We start from the raw sequence: 22,543 nt of genomic DNA, 5'->3' as shown, positions 1-22,543 counted from the left end.
TATGTAGGCTTGTCCACTGGTAGCGTACATAGGAATTGACTTCAAATCAAATCTACTCTTTCCCCACCACTGACTACATTTTCCGGCTATCTATGTTATCACTGATATACGGTAGGGGGCGCTAATACTCATCTTCTGAAAGATTACAGAATCTACGGATCAAAACACAGACGAAGAAGAAGAAGAAACAACACAAGTGACAGCAGATTGCTTAAAGGGGTCATAGAATGAGAATTCAAATGTTCCTTGATCCTTTGACAGTTAAGAGTTCGTTATACAATAAGTTTACCTTAATACCCCGTAAGTTTCAAAACTCAAAACTTTCTTGTTATTCCAAAAACTGCTTTTATTGAAACCAAGGCCAGCAAACGACAGGATCTAAAAAGTGGAGACTTGTGACGTCACACTTCAGCTTTGGCCCCGCCCACTGGAGCGTTAGTGAACAGTGACATGAGAACGAGAAAAGATCAATACAGGATCAATAATACCATTACCTTCCAAACAATCCTAATGTTAGGATAGTGGATTTTTCCCCCCAACAATGTGAATGTCTCAGCAGTGCATTATTTGTTTGTATTCGGTGTATTTCACTGGATTATTTGGTCAATTTCGGTGGAGGCTTTGCAAACAGACTTTTACGATATGGATCTGGAAGTAGTCATGTTTATTCTAATGCCTGATCTGTGATCAGTGATTTCTGATGTAATTATTCAATTATTGTTCAGACAGATTATCTCTCAAAATATCGTTCAATTCTGTTTATGCATCAGTAAATCAAGCCAGTGACTAAACAATCAACTTCACATCGTTTCTCTTAGTAGGATGAAAATAATCTTATTTAAACTGTGATTAAATTATATAAAGAAAGCGACCAAAGAATGCTCCCTTTCCAATTGCCCAAGCTGTCAATCAAACAGCGCGAGTTTATCTGGACACTTGCCAAAACTCGTTGAAATCAGTCATCACAAAATCATGACGCTGTTACAATGTACAGTACAACAAAGCTTTTACTGTATTTACATCGTGTTTGCATTGTTATTTGGTGAAAGCCAGAGGTGTAATTTCATATGCGATCAACAGACTGTCTGTCAGCTGCTCAATGCTCACTGCAACCTTTCATGTGATGGGAATAGATCATTATGATCAATACTTTTCACGATTCCTTAATCTCGATAGCTGTTATAGTAAAAACGTAGTAAAAGTTTTAGAGAGAGTTCCACATGTAATACTAGCTATTTCATATGCAAACATGTCAGCCAATCACAGCAGTGGGCGTTTACACTGAAGTCTCACAGCAGACACGCCCCTTCAAACAGAGCGTTCAAATCAGAGGCTAGAAAAATGCCTTTTATTTATAAATTAATTAATAAGGGCACCCCAGCACTGTATAAGGTTACTGTAACTAATATTTAATGTTTATAATTTTAAACATTATAAAATAATAAAATAATCCAGTCTATGACCCCTTTAAAGGGAACCCCGGGTTCATAAGACTTGCTGAAATATGTAGTAGAAAACCCATGAAAGATTTACGTAATTTAAAAAATCCACATAGTTTTATACATATTTTGGACAATGGGGTGCACATTTTAGGTGCGCAGTGCATTCTGCGTTGATGACGTCAAATGGTTGCACTCAGTGAGCTACTGGCGCTACCTGTTGCTATTTTTAACGCAACACAACACAGAAAATAAAATTCTGATACGATCTTACTTTCATAAACCAAAAAAAACATGCTTTAAGTATTAAAATGGTAACCTACTAGTATACTTTTAAGTTCACTTGTAGTACAAATGCAGTACAAATGAGAAACATAGTTGTGAACTAAAGTTACACTTACAGTATACTAAGGGCGTTTTCACACCTGAAAGTCCGCACCAAGGTCCGAACCAAAGTTCATGTTTTGATACATTTTATACATTCGGTAAGTTTTGGTTTGGTTTCACATTGCAATTATGCGAGCGCACTAAAGAACTTTACATGACATACTTGCGTCCTGTCGTCATCATCTATGTGGGCTGCATCTTGACATTGATTGGTTTGTAAACGGACGTTCGTCTGAGTCTGACGTCAGCGTGTTGTCAATTCGGCAGGTAACTTTGACAAGAATGAATGAACAGACGCATATCGTTGCCACTATACTGTTATTATTACGGCATTACTACCTGCAGCACCAACTATACTCGAGGCTAGTTAAAATTCGCCAAATGAACGTCCTCGTTGTGCGAACATTTTATCGTCGCTGGCAGGAGAGGAGAAGACTGCAAGCAATCCTGCGAGAACCACTGGAACTTCCTGTAAATGGTCTGAAAGTCTGAATCATACAGAAAATGCTTTCACACTAGAAACGAACCAAACCTTTGTTCAGTTTGATCTGGACTGAGACTACCTCTTTTTGTCTGACCAAATTTCGTCTGTTTGGTTCGGACCGTGGTCCGGGGGAGGTTTCACACCTGTAATTTTGATGCGGATCAAACTGAAAAGTCCGAAAATCCAGACCAAACAATGTAGGTGTGATAGGGCCCTTAAACGTATACTTTTATGTACTAAAAAGTGGGCCAATTTAGTCCCAAGCAGTATTGAAATAATACAAGTATACAGTACTTCTAGTACATTGATATTAGTATACATACTGCATAAAGTATACTTAAAATAAGCTTGAACATTACTTTAGTATACTTAATAAAATGAACTTGAATTATACTTTTATAATTATAACCGCATTGTTTTAGTGTGTATCCCTTTAAAATGCAAATGAGCTGTTGCTGCCAGCACAGAGGGCGGAGCTTCACGAGCTCATGCTCTGTCAGGACAATTTCATCTCACAGAATGATAATGTCAGAACAGAAACTCTCAGTAGCGGTTTTTATTTCGACCCGGAGTCGGACAATAATGCCCACAGAGACAGATAATATATGCTGTATGGAAATTGTACAGGTATAGTCTAGTTTAATTACGGTTATAACTTATTTTTCATCTTGCTTTTACCCACTATTAGTACAAGCCTGTTGTAGCGGACCGCGTCCGAATGATGGCCAAAAATATATTGTACATCACACAAAAGATGAAGTGTTAGTTTTACTCCAGAGAATCACTGTAAGAGCTGAATAAACACAGTATAAGTGTGCATTAAAGTCATATCCATAAACTCTCTCTCTCTCTCCCTTTCATTATCATCAACATACACAGCGAAGAACACAAAACACTTGTTACAACTAAAAGTAAACAAATATATGACACCTTTTCAGTGGGTGCTTAAACTAGTAAACTTTATATCTAAAACGACTCGATGTGCGCGCTCTAACTCATAAAGTGCGCGCTCTAACTTTAATTTCAGTAACGTTAGGCCTATCGATCCAGAGACTGTAAGCTTGATCACGAACAGTTGTACTGATCCATCCTCGAGTAACAACGAGAGTAAATGAAGACTGCTGTTCATTCTTACACCCGACAACAAAACACCTCAATCGCTTTAGAAGACATTCTTGTCTACAGCTGCTCCGGCGTCGAAACAACGGCGGACTGTGTCCAGCTCACTCAGGGCAGGTCTACGCTAAAACTGCAGTGTCAGTCAATAGTCGTGGGAGGGGCCTGTGCAAAAGCCAAACCAATGACAAAATTCACATTTAGGAGATATAAACATTCAAAACTTACAGTCCCTCACTTCCGCTAAAATGGATTACGGATTTTTATGATGTCACCACGGACTTCAGCTTCTCATCACATCTTCTGTCCAATCAAATGCTCTATAGAATGTAAAGCGTCCCGCCCCCTATGTTATAAATAACACCTGACCAAAGCGACTGTTCGTTGACTCGTTGTGGAGCAATATGTGATTTTGCCAGGGTTGATATTCTCCTTATCTATCAGCAATGATATTCTTCATTTCGTTCGTTTGTCAAATAAGAGTCGTTCTAGTACTGAAATGTGTGTGTTTTTTTTGTTTTTTTTATCAAGCTGCTGAGCTCGTTGCCACTGCTATCAGTTGCATGGATACATGGTCTCTTGTGGCTCGCGCACAGTCTTAACTCGGACGCGTGCTTCAGTCTATCGCTGTTGGTGAGACTCTCTGTTCACGCCGGTGAAATCACAAAACAAAATGAGAACCCAGAACCTCTGACAGGCTTGTCAAAAGTATTAACCCTTGGCCATGAAAGCACACAAGTTACAGTGGCGTATCTATGGATTTATTCACATGAAAATTCTCGGCACTAACATATATCAGTACTGTAGATCTCATTAAATGGCAAATTAAACCCAATATACTATTGAAATTGATTTCTTGACATCGTAATGTTATTTTTTCTCAAAATTGTTATTGTACACATATATTGTACATATGTCTTAGCATTCTATAGCCACCTCCCCCCACACACCACTTTTTAAATAAAAAATTACGCTACTGGTTGGAGATGTGTGTTCGGATTTCGGTTGCTCGAGTTTTATTCCGTTTTTTTATTCCCAGCTGTACATTGGTTAGGAATGAAATGACTAGAATTTATTCACGCCTCTACTATTGAATCCAACAAATCACCAGAGCTCCGATTCACTTCCATGGTGCTGTCAAGTAGGACTTGCAGTCTGTGAGGTAAACTAAACGCTATTGGCTATTTGAAAAGGGGGAGGAGCCATTCAATATGTTTTAATATGCCAATTCAGTGGAAATGACGTCAACGCATCATAGAAAGCTGCACGTTCCAAGGCACTTCAGTGGGCCTTTAAACTAAAATGAAAAGTAATTTTCCCATTACAGTGCAGTTGTACCATACCACACATACTGTAAAAACTGATCAGTAAGCATGTGCTGCTACTGCAGCGGGTTTACTGGAGATTTGTGGTTTTGTGTTCATGTGTTTGTGTGTTTTAGGTCCTGGTCCCCAATGGCCCGCGACAACCCATTTAATGACCTGCGGTACGTGAGAGGAGGGTTTGTGTACCTGCAGGACATGGTGGATCGAGGAATCACTAAGGTCCAGACCGGAGTCAGTCAGCACCTCGGAGTATTCGCACAACAGATGCCGTACCCATGTTACATGGACGACGTGTAAGCAAAACTGTGTGTGTGTGTGTGTGTGTGTGTGTGTGTGTGTTTATGAGTGATCACTTCAGCAAAACTGCCCTTGTTCAGGCGTTTTGTCCGTTACTGTGAAATATGAGAAATTATATAGACACTGATGGTCGGTGTTTTCATATTTAAATGATATTTTGGTGTTGAGAGTGGGATGGTAGACCATGCAGAGAGGAAAGGGATGTTTTTCAGTCGATCTTACCGCATAATCAACGGCTGTGATTCATGGTTGAAGTAAATGTCAAATTAATATTGGCTTTGATTGGTTTTCTCTCTCCATCGGCCTGAAAAATCCATCAGCGGGGGATTGTGTGCATTTGTTTATTCGTGGTGACGTGAACGTCAGAGCCACTGCTGAGCGCCACTGTGTTGTTTTAATGTGTTTATTGATTCGTGTGAAAAGCTGTGTTTTATAGATTTGAATGAGGCTGCTTTCATGAAACTGAGACATCATTCCTGGCATCTCAAACTATAGCCAGGTGATATAATATAAGTCTCAAATATAAGTGTTTCTGCTACCATGTATCTTAATTTGGTACCATGTACAACATGTCAAGTTCTGCAAGAGATAGGACCCAGACTCAAATGAGCAGACCAGGCTGAAGACTTGAGACAACAGGGAGAGTGAAGCGTGAACCACAGTTCAAACAGTAGGGCAGGGCAGACGACACAACGACAGGCAGAATGGGTGACCACTGAGACGCCAGATGGTAATGACTTTAATGCAATAGAGGCAGCTCCGAAGACCAGACAGGAACACAAGGAACTCGTATCTCGATGTAGGTCTCCGATGTTGCACCAGTCTTGCCGCCGGGTAGAGGCTCACAGAACCAGAGGCCTGAAACAGGAATTAGATAGATGCACCAGTCAGGCTGCCAGGAAGTTAAGAGTCAGTGGCCATTGAACTCGGGATACAGGGCAGGAACATACAAGACGAGATTTAAGACAAAACAGACAAGATAAAAGCAACAAAGAATCAAAACTAAACTGATAAGATCAAAGACTAGAGAAACAAAAAGGTCGAGAAATAAATAAAAGTAAACTAATTAAAAATAAAAAAAATGTAAAAAACTAAGATCTAAGATAAAAAAAAAATTGCTAAAGAGAAGCAAGACTTCCACTTGACAGGGAATATAAGAACTGTTTTAGAAGAAAATTCTAAAACTAAAGAGAGCTAAAGCTAAGCAAAACAAAATAGCAACAAGGATAATCTGATACTAGGATAATTTCAAGAGCACAAACCAGAAAACACCACAAAGTACATGCGCAAAACGAACCAGCAAAGACATGAGGGAAAGGGGCACAATATACTGTAAAGGGACCAGAGCACATGAGAATCAGGTGAGCACAATTAGTGAAACAAGGACAAGACATATGGTGCGTCCCAATTCGCATACTATCCGTCCTAAATAGCATTCGAAAATAGAATTAGTACATCCCAAATCGTAGTATGTTGAAATGAGTGTTCCAAAGATACCCGGACGGTCTACTATTTCCGGTCAGAATCCGAAGTGCAGATCGATGCACACTCTAACGGCAAATTTTGCCCACAACCCATCGCGCGTTGGACGAGGATTCGGTTAGAACTACAAACACGAGTGAAAAGTGTTAAAAAAACTACAGACATGGAGGACGCGCGAGTCCGGTGGTTATGTAGAGAGGTTTAGATAAAGGGGTTTGAGTGATTAAGTATCAGTATCTAACCTGACAAAAATTGATTTATTCAATGTTGTCTACATTATATTGCATCTGCAGCAGCATTGTGAAATTTTGTAAAGATACGTTTAGCCATTAACTTTTAAATGCATCATTATATTCAAATTGCAAACACATGAGGAGAGTCTCCGCATGAAAGACCCACGACTGGCAGATGAACGTGCAACCACATTTCTCTCTGAAACAGTAGGATTTGAACTGTGACAAGATGATTGACAGGGCCGTTTATGATGACAGGATGTAAGTGACAGATCTGTTCGTTAAGATGACGAAGTAGTATGTCCCAAAGCTTGCCTACTCTTTTAGTACACACTCAAAAGTATGAGTATTTTTCTTCACAAAAAGAGTACATACTTTTAGGGCGTAGTATAAGTAGGCGAATTGGGACGCAGCAATAGACTAAACAAGGGGGCGTGGTAACAGGAAACAAGGAGGCGGGACATAAGGAGCACATGGCAAACACAGATCAAGACAGAGCCATTTCTTAGAATGGCAAATCGTAGAAATCGCCTGTATTTACTCAAACTTTGTCCTGTGCACTCGCGAGGGTTTGGGTTAGTTCACCCAAAAATGAAAATTCTGTAATTTACTCTCACCTTCATGTCATTCCAAACCCATAAGACTTTTGTTCATCTTCGGAATATAAATGAAGAAATTTTTGATGAAATCTGAGAGATTTATGTCTCTCCATTGACAGTCTACGCATCTACCACTTTGACGCTTAAAAAAGTTCACAAAGACATCGTAAAACTAATCCATATGAATTGAGCGGTTTAGTCCAAATTTTCTGAAGAGATACGATAGGTTTATATGATGAACAGATTTAATTTAGGCTTTTATTCACATATAAACATTGATCAGCGAACGTAAGCAGAAGCTCAACCGAACCTGCTTGACACACGAGAACAAACCTCATTGGTTCTCGCACATCAAGCATTTGTGCATTGATGAATGTTTATATGTGAATAAAAGTCTAAAATAAATAAATCATGCCCATTGTCAGGAAGAAGTTCAATAGGACAAAGCTTGCAATGCAACAGACAATACAATGCAAAAAGCGGGGAAAAAACCCACAAAACGCACTAAAAAAACTAGTCAACATTGCAGTGATCTGGCTTGCGCTGCAATTATCCACTATTATAACAACATCTCTGGCAGTCAGGAGGAACAAAACTGCTTTTATTTTTAGAGAAATTACTTTTATTCGGCAAGGATGCATTAAATTTATCAAAAGTGACAGTAAAGACTTTATAATGTTACAAAATATTTATATTTTAAATAAATGCTGTCCTTTTGAACTTTCGATTCAAAGAACCCTGAAAACTAAAACGTATAATGGTTTCCAAAAAAAAAATATGAAGCAGGACAACTGTTGTCAACATTGATAATAGTAAGAAATGTTTCTTGAGGAGCAAATCAGCATATTAGAATGATTTCTGAAGGATCATGTGACACTGAAGACTGGAGTAATGATGCTGAAAATTCAGCTTTGCATCACAGGAATAAATTACATTTGAAAATATATTCAAATTGAAAAGTTATTTTAAATTAGAATAATATTTCTCTGCTTTTACTGTATTGTACTTTTGTACTTTGTTAGCACAAGAGACTTGAACATGACCATGAAATAATATTACCGATCCAAAACTTTTGAAACAGAAGTGTATATGCAATTTTTTTGTTTTGCTTCTAATTGTTTATGCATGTAACAAATAATGTGTGTGTGTGTGTGTGTGTGTGTGTGTGTGTGTGTGTGTGTGTGTGTTCTAAGGTCATAAATCTCTTAATCCTGAAGCGCTGTTCAGCCTCCTGGCAGAATCAGTCAGACCTGCGTCATTTATTTCCACTTGAAAACTCCCAAAACTCCAATTCTATTCAGCATTAGAGGGACAGAGAATGGAGAGAATGCTAATTTGCTTTCCAGTCTATGTGTCTGTGTTGAGCTGTTTTTCACCACACCAAAAGCCTAAATCTGAATTTTAAATATGAGAGGCAAAAGAGTTTCACGTTGTAAATGCCTAGGTAAGTCTTCCAGACCATTCTGGCCTGACTGGATAAAAACAGCTTATCTACAGCCATAAATTCATACAATTTACCTTCTATTTCTAAAAGATGCATAAGAAAAGCCGCATGTTCTTGAAGGGAATCTCTGTATCTCAAGCATTTATAATATCAATCCTTTAATGATCCAATTGCAGCCTTCAAATTTTACGTAAAAACAATAAAAGCTTAAGATTTGTAAGTAACATTTAGAAACTGTATTTGAAATGGATAAGGAGCAATAAATAAATACTGATGCAAAAAACATAACATTATTATTGAAGTACTAAAAACGAAATAATCTAAACCTGCATACTAAAATGTAATTAAAAAAAAAATAGAAATATACATAAAATAAAAAAAAACCTAAACTAATAACAATTACATTTTCAAGTTGTAACTTAAGTGTGAATTTACATTGGAACTAGGGTAAGTTGCTAGTGAAAATAATTGTGCAATTAAAGTTATGTTCAGTGCTAAATTATCTGCATATAGTTATTTTATTTTATTTTATTTTATTTTATTTTATTTTATTTTATTTTATTTTATTTTATTTTATTTTATTTTATTTTATTTTATTTTATTTTATTCCATCAATGAATCGGATGCTAAAACAACACAGACGCAATATCTGAACAAATTTCATCAGGTGCTAATCAATCTTAATGGCTACAGAATGTGCTCGTCATTCTTATTTATAACCAACATTTGTTAATGTTACCATACTTAGCCGTTTACATCAGGACGGGCAACCGTTTGTGCTGCTGTGTGAATGAAACCGAAGAGAGTTGAGTGAGATGTGATGGTAAATTAATGCGTTTTAAAGAGTTTGTTATCGCCGTCCCCTGACTGTTTCTGGTGTCAGCTCTAATTGTATTGCGGCGCCTCTCCTTGACTGTATTTATGAAAGGTAAGCAGAACTGATATGAGAAATCTATAGCTTGTCATATTTTGAGAGCACATGATATATTTGAGCTGCTTGCTAATTGAGCACAGACAGCACTTTGTTTCCGGAACCTTCTGCTCCGATATTGACATGACATTTTACTGGCCTTATGAGAGTACTTTAATACAGGCTTACTGTATTATCAAACCGTCACCGAATGATGAATCATACTGATGCTGAGCTCTGTGTGTGGTGTAAAGATCATCCAGCACAGCAGGATTCATTCAGAACCATATCAGCAGCACCTTGATGAGCAGAGGTCATTATTACAGTACCAATCTTGTTAGTTCACCCCGGGTTATTATAGTTAACTAACAATAAAACCATGAAATAAGCTTTAACTGAAACCAGTTGCCAAGGCAACATTTCTCACTTTGGTTTAGTTTAAGTTCAAAAATAACTCAAACTAAACAAGCTAAGTTACTATATTGACATTGAAAAAATGTAACAATGTACTTAAAGGCTTATATAATGCATTCTAAAATATTTTTAATGCCTTAATACACACTGATCTATTCATTGTTGCACCTTTAGAAAGTACAATGCATTAAAACATGACAAACAACCAATTTCAGATGTAACAATGAATTTGCAAATATTATAATGCATGTTAACCTTGCTTACATCTATTTATGAAAAGCTGTAATGCATTATACATAAAGGATTTAAATAAAGTGTTACCAAAAATAAACTAATAAAAATAGCAAAGTTATAAAGTTGGATGTATATTATAATAATATACATCCAACTTTATCCACACACATACAATATACTCACATAAATTGATATATGTATGTGTGTATGTATATATATATATATATATATATATATATATATATATATATATATATGAGTTTCGTTGCAAAACGAGATATATCCATTTTGAGAAATGTTATAATGTAATAATTTGACATTATTATTTAAGACATCAACAGTCAAGTTCATTCACAATTTTTTGTACATTAAACTATTACTTAAGCTCAGTGAAGGCCAGGGACACAATATTCTTCAAATCCAGGATATTTTTTATTTAATTTTATGTCCATAAATAGTTCATAAATAAGTCAAAAACCATGCCAAAATGCAACATATTTATCTTAACATTGTCAAACATCTTAAATTGGTTAAAAAAACAATACATCATAAATATATGGAATAGTATATACAAAGATTGATTAATAATAATAAGATTCTGAGTTAGTTTTGGCCAGAACATACACAACATAACAACATTTTTTTTTTTTTTTTTTAAACGCTATATATCCACCTTAGGCTATATTCTACTACTGTAATACCATTAAGAAAAGCTAGTGAATCAATGTTTTGTTTGTGTGTGTGTGTGAGTGTATGCGTGTGCATGTGTGTGTGTGTGTGTGTGTGTGTGTGTGTGTGTGTGTGTGTGTGTATACGTGACTGACAGCTCGCCTACAGTAGCCTATAAACAATTAAATGGTAAATGTTTTTTAGTTAGCCTATTGAATCCTCTTTTTAAAAATATATCTTTTTTGTTTTGATATTATCGTTAAATCACTGAGCAAACTCGGAGCACTTCACCAGCGGTGACTCTCTCCTCGCGTGACATCCTGCTCGCGCAGCATCCTGAACGTTCTATAGCCTAACCGTTATATCGCACTTTGTAAAGAAACTGGGCTGGCGGATATCGCGTTTTGTGAAAAAATACATTTTGTAGTAGGCTTAAAATGTACATTTTAAAATCTTATTAATGTCAGCAATTCACACATAGATTAAGGTACATCTGAACAGTGATTTCCAATAATAAAATCCAAATGTCAAAAAATGGCGTTTATCGCGGTTTGCAACCGAACTCTTCAATATATATATATCATATAGCAAATCTCAGCTGCCTAACTTTTATTTTGTTCCAAAATACAACTTTATTATATATCCCACTTAACTGTATTTTCGTATTTTATGTAAATTTATATAAACAATCTAATTTAAAATATTAACAAAACCTATAATAGTATATCAATGATACTAAAATAACACTAGTTCACGGCACGCACACATGTAAATTCTTTCATTGATTCAGCTACTCAATCCAAACCTGGATTTTTTTTTTTCTTCTTCTTTCTTTTTTTCTGTAAACGTATGTGAGTGAATGATGTCATGTTGATTTTTGGGTGTTCTGAGATCAGTTCTGGTCATTCCTACAGCTTTGTTTCATCCATTGGCACCATGTTGCCCATGTTCCTGGTGCTAGCGTTCATCTACACGGCCTGCCAGACCATCAAAGGCCTGGTTCTCGAGAAGGAGCTCCGTCTGAAGGAAGTTCTGCGGGTTGTCGGTGTTCGGAACGGTTCAATATGGTTCTGCTGGTTTATAGAGAACATGGTTCTGATGACCATTCCCTGTGCTTTGATCTCTTTGATGGTGAAGGTTAGTGTCGCCGAAACACTGAAAAATCAGAAACCGAAATCTGACCGAATGAACAGACAAAAAAAGTCAAGGATGCAAACTTGTCACCTTTTGGTGGAAACCGGTATTTTCAGGGTTCTGCAAGGAGTCACGGGAAATAAAGCACAGCACTGTGTTCATTTACACACGAAAAGCTCATGATCCGGTGTTTTTAGTGTCTCCGAGTATCTCGGTTCACAATAATTGCTGCTGCAGCTCCACACAACCTCCATCTCTGCATGTGATGTGAGTTTGTGTTGCGTATTAATGTGTATTTCGTATATTAAATATTCTGTCAATAAAAAATAAGCTTTAAGGTCTTCCTGCAGTTTAACGTTTAAAAGCAAAGAAAATAAGAGAGCCATAGCCTAAATATTAGTATTGTAATTTTACTGTTTTTCTGTAAAATAAACATTATTTTACAGTACAGTATTATTATTACTAAAATTATATAGCGTACTTCTTTATTAATTTGTACATTTTTTACCTTTGCACCTTTCTCGCACAGATAAGTATGCATCCTTGAGAAATCAAACCGAATAATCAAACAATCGGGCCTAATAATCAAAACCGCAATCAGACCGAAAGATTATACTAAACAGAAATCACTCAACATCATCACAAAGCATTTTGAGAACACACAAGTCACATTCTCTTTAAAGTCAACATGAAATCAAAATGGATCAATATTTATATCCTGTAAGCCGTCAGCTCACGGAAAAGAGTGTGAACTGTATAGTCGCCTAACCATACAAATTTGTTTATTGACAGATTACTTCAGTTTGAGCTTTAAATTCAACAGATTTGTTATATGTTTCATAACTGTTTGTTTGCACCCCCTTAGAATGCAAACCAAGCTGAGCTACAATAGATTTAAAGTCATTAAGAAAAATTGTTAGAAAAGCTCAAATGTAATGTTAAAAGGCACAATGATCTATTTAACATAGAAGAAATGAAGGTGCTTGTGTTGAGAGGTTGCACGTTCATGAAGTCAAAGTGCTTTGTGGTTTTAATGCTCATGATTACAGTGGAAATAATTACAGGGAAATGATTATTCCAAAATTGAAGCAAATCAAGCAGAAACGGATTGAACTTTGATTCCTCTAAATCGGGTTATTATGCTAATTTGTTATGCACAGTATCAAATTGTTGATGATTTAGGAGCCGGCCTCCTACGTATCGCTCGCTGCCTCCCTCCATCGTCTTTTTAAAGAGTTTTTTTCTGTTTCCAGAGCATTTTGTGTTCATCTGAAATGAGATAGTGATTATTCTCTTCTTTGAGGATTAGCCTGTTTTACACTTGTAGGTTTTTCGCTTCCACATTGGTTGTCACAGGGTAAACTTATTTCCAATGAGTTCCAATAGAGGCCAAGATCTGAAATCTTTTTCTCTTTATGAAGTAAATTGTGTGTGAATATTTGAAATTTTTTAAAAAGCACACTCACACAACAGCACTTTTGCTATAATGAAGCTTCAGACTGCCACAGGCGATTTTGGTCTCTCATGCTAAACTAAACTGCTCAGTCATGTCGTTCTCTTTGTCAGTTCATTTAATTTATTCTCTGTCTGTTCGGTTCGCTCTGCATTTTCACACTTTCATTTACATGCTCTTAACAGCATTATAAAACTCGTCATCGTCATCTTAAAATCTGTAAATATATAACCTTAAATGATTGAGTACATACAGAACATTGCACTTTTTTGTCTTCAATACAAAACATCGAATTTGCATTGGGTTGAATTTCAATTTTGCATCTGTGCTGGGAACCCAATTGTTTTTTACCAATGTAAATTCATTTTTATGTACATTATATAATGAAGCCACTTCACCCTGCAGTAGTGTATTTCTGATTCCTGTGAAACGGATCAATTCTGTGCCTCTCTGAGCACAATAAGAGAAGAGTGACAGCTGGCCTGTTATAGACCCATTATAGGAGTCGTCTTTATAATCAGTGGTGTGATTTATTCAACTTTCTCAGCCTTTTACACTCTAAAACTATTTCATTGTTCCTTCGTTTCCATGGTAAAAACTAATATAATGTGCAGGGAATCAACAGAATAGTGTGAAATTTACAATTTAGCTGCATGGTGTAAAGTGATTTGAGACTTTGTTAATTGCATTAATGTGTTAATTAAACACGTTGTCTAAATGCATTACTTAGTGCTTCCCCAAATAGATGAACTGACCTTTGAAAAAAACTGACATTTTTACCACAAATAGATAAGCTGTTGGAGTTATGCTTTGTCCATCATTGAAAAGTTGTAAGGGCTTAAAATCCTGATCTGATTCAGTCCATACTGCTGAATCATACATGGTCAAAGTAAAGGTAGTTCCAATTTACATATAAATGTAATGTAATGTAACAGAAATAGGATATTTACTATATCTCGCAAGTACGTGATTTCCCCCCGCAAACCAGTTCAGCGGAAATACTGCCCTGCAGCTAATTTCATTGGTTAAGGTTACAATGACGGGTAGGATTAGGGATCAGTGTTTGGTGTGTAGGCAATCAGTACAGTGATTGACATGACCAATAAAATCTTTAAAATTGGCTGCAGGGCGGGATTTCCGCTGAACTGGTTTGTGGGGGGGAAATCACGCATCGTAAGTACTACATCAAGGACTTATTTGAAAACTGCATACACTGTATGTGTGTTGAAGCAGGGTTAGAACTAATCTCTGCAGGATTGTGGCCCTCCAGTTTTGCACCCTTGTATTACATCATGCAGCACTGTTCCACATTTGGCACATCAATTTTTTTTTTTTACATTTTATATATGTAACTTTAACTTAACTTCATTTTTAAATCAAACTACAAAACACAATGAAAATAAAACTAGTGAAATTTCGAAAACCCTGTTGGGGGACCCAAACTCTAGCAGGCATCATGCATCTAGAAAGATAACACCAAGTGAAATTTGTAAGATGGCTTGTGTGTTTAATATTTATTAGGCAGATAAATGTATGCCCTGCCTGTCAGTCCATCAAATGACACTGTTTTGAGGTTGCATTTGTAATAGATGGGAGTCAAGTGCCCATTGAAGAGTTATTATTTGATGTGTCTTGCAAAACTCTGTTAAAATGGAGAAATGACAGATTATTCCACTATTGAGGTACAGCGACAATGAAGGTTCAGGAAAGTTCTTGTGCCTCTTTGTGTTTGTACTCTTTTTGTTCTGTACACCTGCTGACTGGTTGTCAGGGCGATACAAGAAATAGCAGTGGTAAGAAATCCATGAGAAAGGATGATTGTTTCCAGCAATGTTGTGCAAATCGAGAAGAGAAGCAGGCCAAGGACCGAACCCTGGGGTACATCAGTTATCGGCTGATGCGACTGAGACTCCCTTTCTTTACAAAATACCCTGAAGGATCTAGCAGTGAAGTAGATCTCTAGCTAGTGGGGGTGAAGTTCCTGTGATGCCCTATGGACAAAATTTCCTAGTGATTTAGACTGCAGATAGACCTAGTCAAATGAGGACAGATGATCTGGGGGTAACTCTTGCCTGTCGCAGGGCTTGAGTGACAGATAGCACATTCTATGTAGTGTCCATGCTAAATGCTTTAAAGAAAACATGTTTAAATGCTTTCGAGAGCATATGTTGTTTTGGGAAGTTGTTTGTGTGTGTATTACTCTTGTTGTATAACTCTTTTAATGAAGTGTGGGATTAAGTTTTAATGCTTGTTTTGTATGTGCATGTGTAGGTTTCTGCGATCTTTGACGCGCTCCTTGCCTCTATATATGACATTAGCGTGGATCTTCTCGGTTGCGTTGATAGTAAAGGGTGTGGTTCAAGAGAAGGAGGCACGTCTGAAGGAGACTGTGATGATGATGGGATTGAAGAGTTCAACCTACTGGCTGAGCTGGGCCATCAGCAGCACATTGCCTCTGGCTGTCAGCGCTGCGCTCCTCACTATCATTCTCAAGGTGATTAATGCTGATTAACTGCCATTTACAAACACTGCGGAACACTGGATCCAAGATCTGATCGGAAATAAACTGGATCAGTGAGCTTGATCAGCTTTGCTCTGTTAGTGGTTCATAAACTTAATAAAAATGTGTTTTGTTTGTATAACTTATTGTATTTAGGTTGATTCAGTGATACTAAATAATCTATTTAACTTGAATAAAACCAGTTAATTTGGATGTTACTATTTTTTCAGTTTAGGATAATTCACAGCAGTTATGAAAAATGACTGTGAAAAAAAGTGAGACAACTGAAGCACTTACCATGAAATTAATAACAACGATCATTTTATTCATTAATTATCCAATCAACTTGCGGAGAACCACTGCTCTCAGAGTAAAAGCTGGTGTAGGATCAGATGGTGCAGTGTTTGCGAATGGACGGTTTTGCAGTGGGCAGCGTGACTCTGTGTGGGTTCAGCAGGTTTGAGCACATGGCAAATGAGCTTCTGTTATATCTCTTTGCTGTATATTCAAAATCATACATGATTTTGATTTGTTTACCTCAACCCACCAGAGCCATGAAGCTTATCGCTTATTCAATCACAGACCTGCCTTTTAATCAGCTCTCTCTCTCTCTCTCTCTCTCTCTCTCTATCTCTGCTCTTGACAGATCTAATCCCTTCTTTTAGACGAGTGGGTTTTCAATGTGTGTTGTTCTGCTTTGTAATTATCAGGTTGCATTATTGACGCATCCATGGAAGCTCAAACACAGCATTCATTAAAGGCTCCGTAAAGCTTTCACGCGGTTATGGCTGAATGTGTCTCAGCAACTGTGTGACAAGACATAACTACAAGAATGTGGCTCCATCATATTTCTTTTATTTTCTCTTCTATCTCTCTCTCTTTCTTTTAGTATGGAAAGATTCTGCGATACAGTGACCCCTCTGTGATCTTTGTCTTCCTCCTGGTCTTCTGCGTGGCAACTGTCATGCAGTGCTTTTTCATCAGTGTGTTTTTCTCTCGGGCGAATCTGGCAGCCGCCTGTGGGGGTCTCATCTACTTCCTGCTCTACCTCCCTCATGTGCTTTGCTACGCCTGGAGGGACGTCCTGGGTTTTGGCGCCAAGATTGCCACGGTGAGACATTCAACACACCTCTACACCAGCCTGGAGAATTAATGTCTTAATACATCAAATCATCAAATGCTGAACGTAGATCCACAGTAGACTGTCAATGGAGTGATTGAAGTTAAATAATAAAAAAAAAAAATCATAAAAAATATATTAATTTGTGTTCCGAAGATGAGCCTTACGAGTTTGTTGCAGCTTGAGGGGGGGTAAATTATGACATGATAAACTAACCCTTTAAGTGTTAACTAAGGGAATAAAAAAACACTAAATTTCAGCTAATTGCAATTAATATTAATTTAATAAATATAATACATTTTCATTTAATTGCATTTCACATGCAGTTAAGTGTCTGGAAACATTACTTTCAGTTAGCACTTAAGTATACTCCTTTAAAGTTGCCTATATTATTTATATAATGAGTTTTTTTTAATTGCTGTACTACTTTTTTAGTATACATTTTTTTTTATATGCCAAAAAACAAGAGGAAAAAAAAGCAGCTTCATCATTACAAATGCGTAATTACAAATATATTTAAGTGCATGACATACAGTACTAGTTTCAACAAAAATGACATGAATTTTTTTTTTGTTTGTTTACCATAAATGCTTGTCAGTACATTAAGCAGCACACATTAAAGGAACACGCCGACTTTTTGGGGCTTTAGCTTATTTACCGTATCCCCCAGAGTTAGATAAGTCCATACATTCCCTTTTCATCTCCGTGCGTGCCGTAACTCTGTCTGACGCACCCACTGCTAGCCTAGCTTAGCACAAAGACTGGAGATAAACGGCTCCAGTATGGAAGCAAAATAATGGCAAATGTTTTTGAAACAAAAAGCCTGTTGAATTGCACTACTTGAAAAAAATAGACATTGCATTAACCATGCTTGCATTTGCGTTTTATATGTCCAGCAGGGGAATCCTGAAGTATTGAGGGAAACCCTAATAGCCTGCATGCAGCACATCGCCATAACATCAGCACAAGAGAAATATATGTCAACCTCAAAAATGTAACATTGGATCTGTATATCCGCATCGGGGAATGACATTATAATCTTGTTCACGGTAGAGAAAGATGCATGTAGGCTACACAGGGAAAGTAACCGTGAAGACGCTGAATTTAACATAAAAACACTGTCATAATAATCACAAATACACTTACATTGCTGTAAATGAGTTTTATGAATGAATGGCTTGCTCTGACTCAGGGGTGGGCAAACTTTTTGGCTCAAGGGCCACACTGGGTTTTAAAATTTGACAGAGGGCCGGCCCAGTAGCAGATTATGAAACACGATCTCATGAAAGTGCGTATCTATACCACGAATTTTATTTCTCGTGCCATTTATACGCCAAAAATGTTTTTTGCGTGCATATGCTACACACTGTAAAACTGCGTTTCATAAGAACTACAAATACAATTCGTGGTATTCGCACTTTCATGAGATCGGGCTGAGCAAACACATTTACGTTGTGGCAACGTCTGCGCGAAATTCAACAACTGAGAGACAACATTCTGACAATACATTTTTTATGCTAGATATCCCCCATTTAGCATGTTATGTTTTGAGGTTAATTTTTAATTAGTCAGATGTTAGATAATTAGGCCATCCTTACAAATATTTTGGTTTGCAGTAACAGCAAAAAAAAAGAAAAAAAGGGTCGGTAGGTCGGTCTATATTTTTTTATATATAAAAAAAATAATATAAAAAAGTATATATTTTTTCATAAAAATAAAATAAAAATCAGGGTCGGTGGGGGGGTGGGATGACATTTTTCACCTATGTCTAAGGGCTGTTTACACCAGGCCACTTCATGCGTTTTCTCAGATCGGATTGCAATCTGATTTATCAAAACGATTCCATTTACACCTGGTTACATAGGCTAAATGTGTGTTGTTTTTTTGCGGATATAAATCCGATCTTCAATTACCGCTATATGTAGATTTAATGGAGTGCACGTCACCGAAAGCAACAGTTATGACTACATTATTTTATTGATCATCAGCTAAAATTTCTGAATCAAAGCCCGCAATAAGAGAAAGCGGAAACAGCCCTGGTAAGATCATTTCGTTTCTTTACATTTAATGATGATGATTGTGTGTTAAGCGTCAGCGACTTACTTTCACTTTGATTTGCGATAGTTTGCAGTGCACGTTGATGCTCAGCTTCTCATCTGCGGCAATGCGTGTTGCAGTAGCTTCGTCATATCTGACTAAAACATGACATATAGCCTATAACACGCTCTCGCATGTTTATTTTTTAATAAACCATATTCAACAACATATAAAAATGAAATAATCTTTAGAGTAAAGCCGCAGCCATCATTACCAAGCGCGAACCATTGACAGTGAATGAAACGAAGCAAACTTAGCTTGCAGGCAGTAGTGTGACATGCGTTAACGGTTAACCAATGGCGTAAACATAATCATAGATGACGCGCCACGGGTTTTTATTTAAAAGAAAGAACGTAGCTTATGTTTTTATGTAGGTCTAGGCAATTTATATTCACAATCCTTAATAACTAATATTATTTTATTGCATTTGTATTAGTTGTTTGAAGAGTTAAAAAAAAAATCGGTCGGTCTTAACGCAAGTTTACAACCGGCAAGTCGGTCGGACTGAAAGGAAAAATAAATAAATAATTGGGTCGGTACTAAATTGACAGGGTCGGTCGGGTTACGGCAAACGAATATTTTTAAGGATGGCCTTATAGCCTATACACTTTTTAAATATTGTTTATCCTTATTATTTAATGGGCCTAACAGTAAATTAGAAACAAAACACCTGCAAGTGTACACTTAGAAGAGTAAAAATGACAGAAAGTTACGTTAATTCAACTTTATTAAAACTGCATATGGCAATCCTATTTGCACTTCCAAAAGTCATACATTTGTGGAAAAAAACGAAATAAACGAATATACAAATTGATTTTAAGTATGATAAAATAAAACATAAAAAGCAAAGGCAGATCAGAACATTTAATGAACAAAACCGGGTTCTGTACATGGCAGACAGTCGAAAGACGTAGTCGAAAGCCGGGCGATAAAGGTCGGTAAACGGAATCAGTCAGGATACATCCACAAATCCAGAGGAGCAAAGAAACTAAATAGCAGACAAATCAAAGGAAAAACTAAACAGGTCTGCAAGCGGTTACCAAACATTTTTTTCTCTGTGAGTTTCCAGAAAAGGAAAAAACATTAACATGCAACAAGTGTATGCGCTTAAGTCGCTGTCTGTTTGGTTTCCATGGTGACGCGTCATTGCTTGTTACGTGACACACCGCAGCCACAACAGCGCTGAATGAATGATGATCTGCTTTTATGTCATTTTTCCTTTTTTACATTTGTTAGCTATGGCATGAAATATCTGATATTCCGATTGTCAAATATATGCAACGCAATATATAACGCAAAGTATTGCAAGAAAAAGGCAAAATGAATGCGATCTTAAGACAATTTTTTAAATACTCGACGGGCCGGATTAAACAGCCTAACGGGCCCGTATGTGGCCCGCGGGCCGTAGTTTGCCCACCCCTGCTCTAACTGTTGCTGGTCTTCGTCAACAACACGCGCTTTTGCACCTCCTGCTGGTGGGGTTGACTAACAGCAGATGGAGAGTATGCTCGGCAATCTACTGCTTTTCCTGCAGTTCCTGGATGTCAATGTTGAATTTACTGTCGAATTTGAACCACTGAATTTGTGGAAGCGAATTTGCAAAGCGAAATAAAATGGACTGAAAAATGCCTGTTGAATATTATAGGTTGTATTTTTAAACAGTTTGAATATTTTGGAAGTGAAATATGAAAGGTGAATATGGATTATTGAATTTTTAATAATGAAAATGTGTTTGAAATGTTTTTAATTGAAATATTCACATCTTAAATATTCAACCATGTTGAATTTCAGCCCATAAAAATGCAAGCCCTAAAAATACAATGCATTAAAATGCAAACATGGTTAATGCAATGCCTATTTTTTTCAAGTAGTGCAATTCAACAGGCTTTTTGTTTCAAAAACATTTGGCATTATTTTGCTTCCATACTCCAGCTAGCATACTGTTCCCAATAAGTGACAAAATAACACCAACATTACACCGTATACATACTGGGAACTATATTCAGAAGGCGAAGCACTGCTTCTTCTGCGGAGTGATTTACTCCAACTCTGAACGAACTCTCTGCTCCTCACCACGGGGCTTCTCAGATGCTGCGAGCAAATCACTCCGCAGAAGTAGCAGTGCTACGCCTTCTGAGAATATAGTTCCCAGTATGTATACGGTTAGAAGATGGCTGTGTCTCATGTGACCTTGTTATTTGTACACGCGGTGACTATACAAATCACAACATGTAAATAGGAAAATGTTGCCGTTATTTTGTCACTTATTGGGAGCAGTATGCTAGCTGGAGCTGTTTACCTTCAGTCTTTGTGCTAAGCTAGGCTAGCGGTCGGTGCGTCAGACAGAATTACGGCACGCACAGAGATGAAAATGGAATGTATGGACTTATCTAACTCTGGGGGATACGGTGAATAAGCTAAAGTCCCAAAAAGTCGGCATGTTCCTTTAACCTATTTCAAAGACAGTAGTATTAATGGAATTACATATAAAGATATGTTCAAACTAAAATACATTTTAATTTAATTGTTGTTAAGCCATAAACTTTACATTCAGTTCCCACTTAAGTATATTATTTTGAAGTATATTTTTCCATGATTAGTACTTTTTTTAAAGTATGTCAAAGTGTGGCTCTTTTTCATAAGAACAAGCAGAAGGAGAGGATGAGACAGAGTTATAAACATGACGAGAGGGAAGAAAAGAATGAGAAATGATGTGTCATTTGAACTGTACATTCATGTAATTCACACAGTGAATGAAACATTCAAGTCCTCTTAAGATGAAACATTCAAGTCCTCTTAAGGTACAAATCCACAGAAGCAGATACCGATCTCTGGAAAAGCTCATCCTGGAGCTCCATTCATCTCCAGTGAGGATGTGCATTAGTGAGAGAGTTATAGCAGTGACCCCACACCTGAAGAGAAGAGCAATGGAGGAGCACTTTTGCCCTTTGAGAAAGAGAAAGACCAACTTAATGACTTACAGCTGCATTTCCGTCATTGTGACCAATCAGAGTGACCTTTATCTCACGCAAAGATATTCGCTCTATTCAGCAGTGTGTGGATGTCTTCCTCTTATCAGAAGTGTGTGTGTGTGTGTGTGTGTGTGTGTGTGTGTGTGTGTGTGTGTGTGTGTGTGAGAGCGTCTTGACATTCAGGCGCCGCTGTCTAGACTAGATGAATGAGCCTACAGGCCCATTAATGTGAGC

At 37.2% G+C, this 22,543-nt stretch overlaps 1 protein-coding gene across 1 annotated transcript in view; it reads left to right on the top strand.

Annotated features, from left to right (window-relative positions):
* The window catches only part of LOC311287473 (phospholipid-transporting ATPase ABCA1), a 200,442-nt gene that overhangs the window by 82,458 nt on the left and 95,441 nt on the right, over positions 1 to 22,543 (top strand). Inside the window, exons 14-16 of the mRNA XM_084404339.1 lie at positions 4,868 to 5,044; positions 11,948 to 12,170; positions 17,010 to 17,231. Of these exons, the coding sequence (XP_084260465.1) occupies positions 4,868 to 5,044; positions 11,948 to 12,170; positions 17,010 to 17,231 (622 nt within the window). The remainder of the gene's footprint in view (positions 1 to 4,867; positions 5,045 to 11,947; positions 12,171 to 17,009; positions 17,232 to 22,543) is intronic.

Source organism: Rutilus rutilus, assembly GCF_951802725.1.
Source record: "Rutilus rutilus genome assembly, chromosome: 3".
In the NCBI taxonomy this organism is placed as follows: domain Eukaryota; kingdom Metazoa; phylum Chordata; class Actinopteri; order Cypriniformes; family Leuciscidae; genus Rutilus; species Rutilus rutilus.
This window is presented reverse-complemented; position numbering and strand designations above follow the sequence as displayed.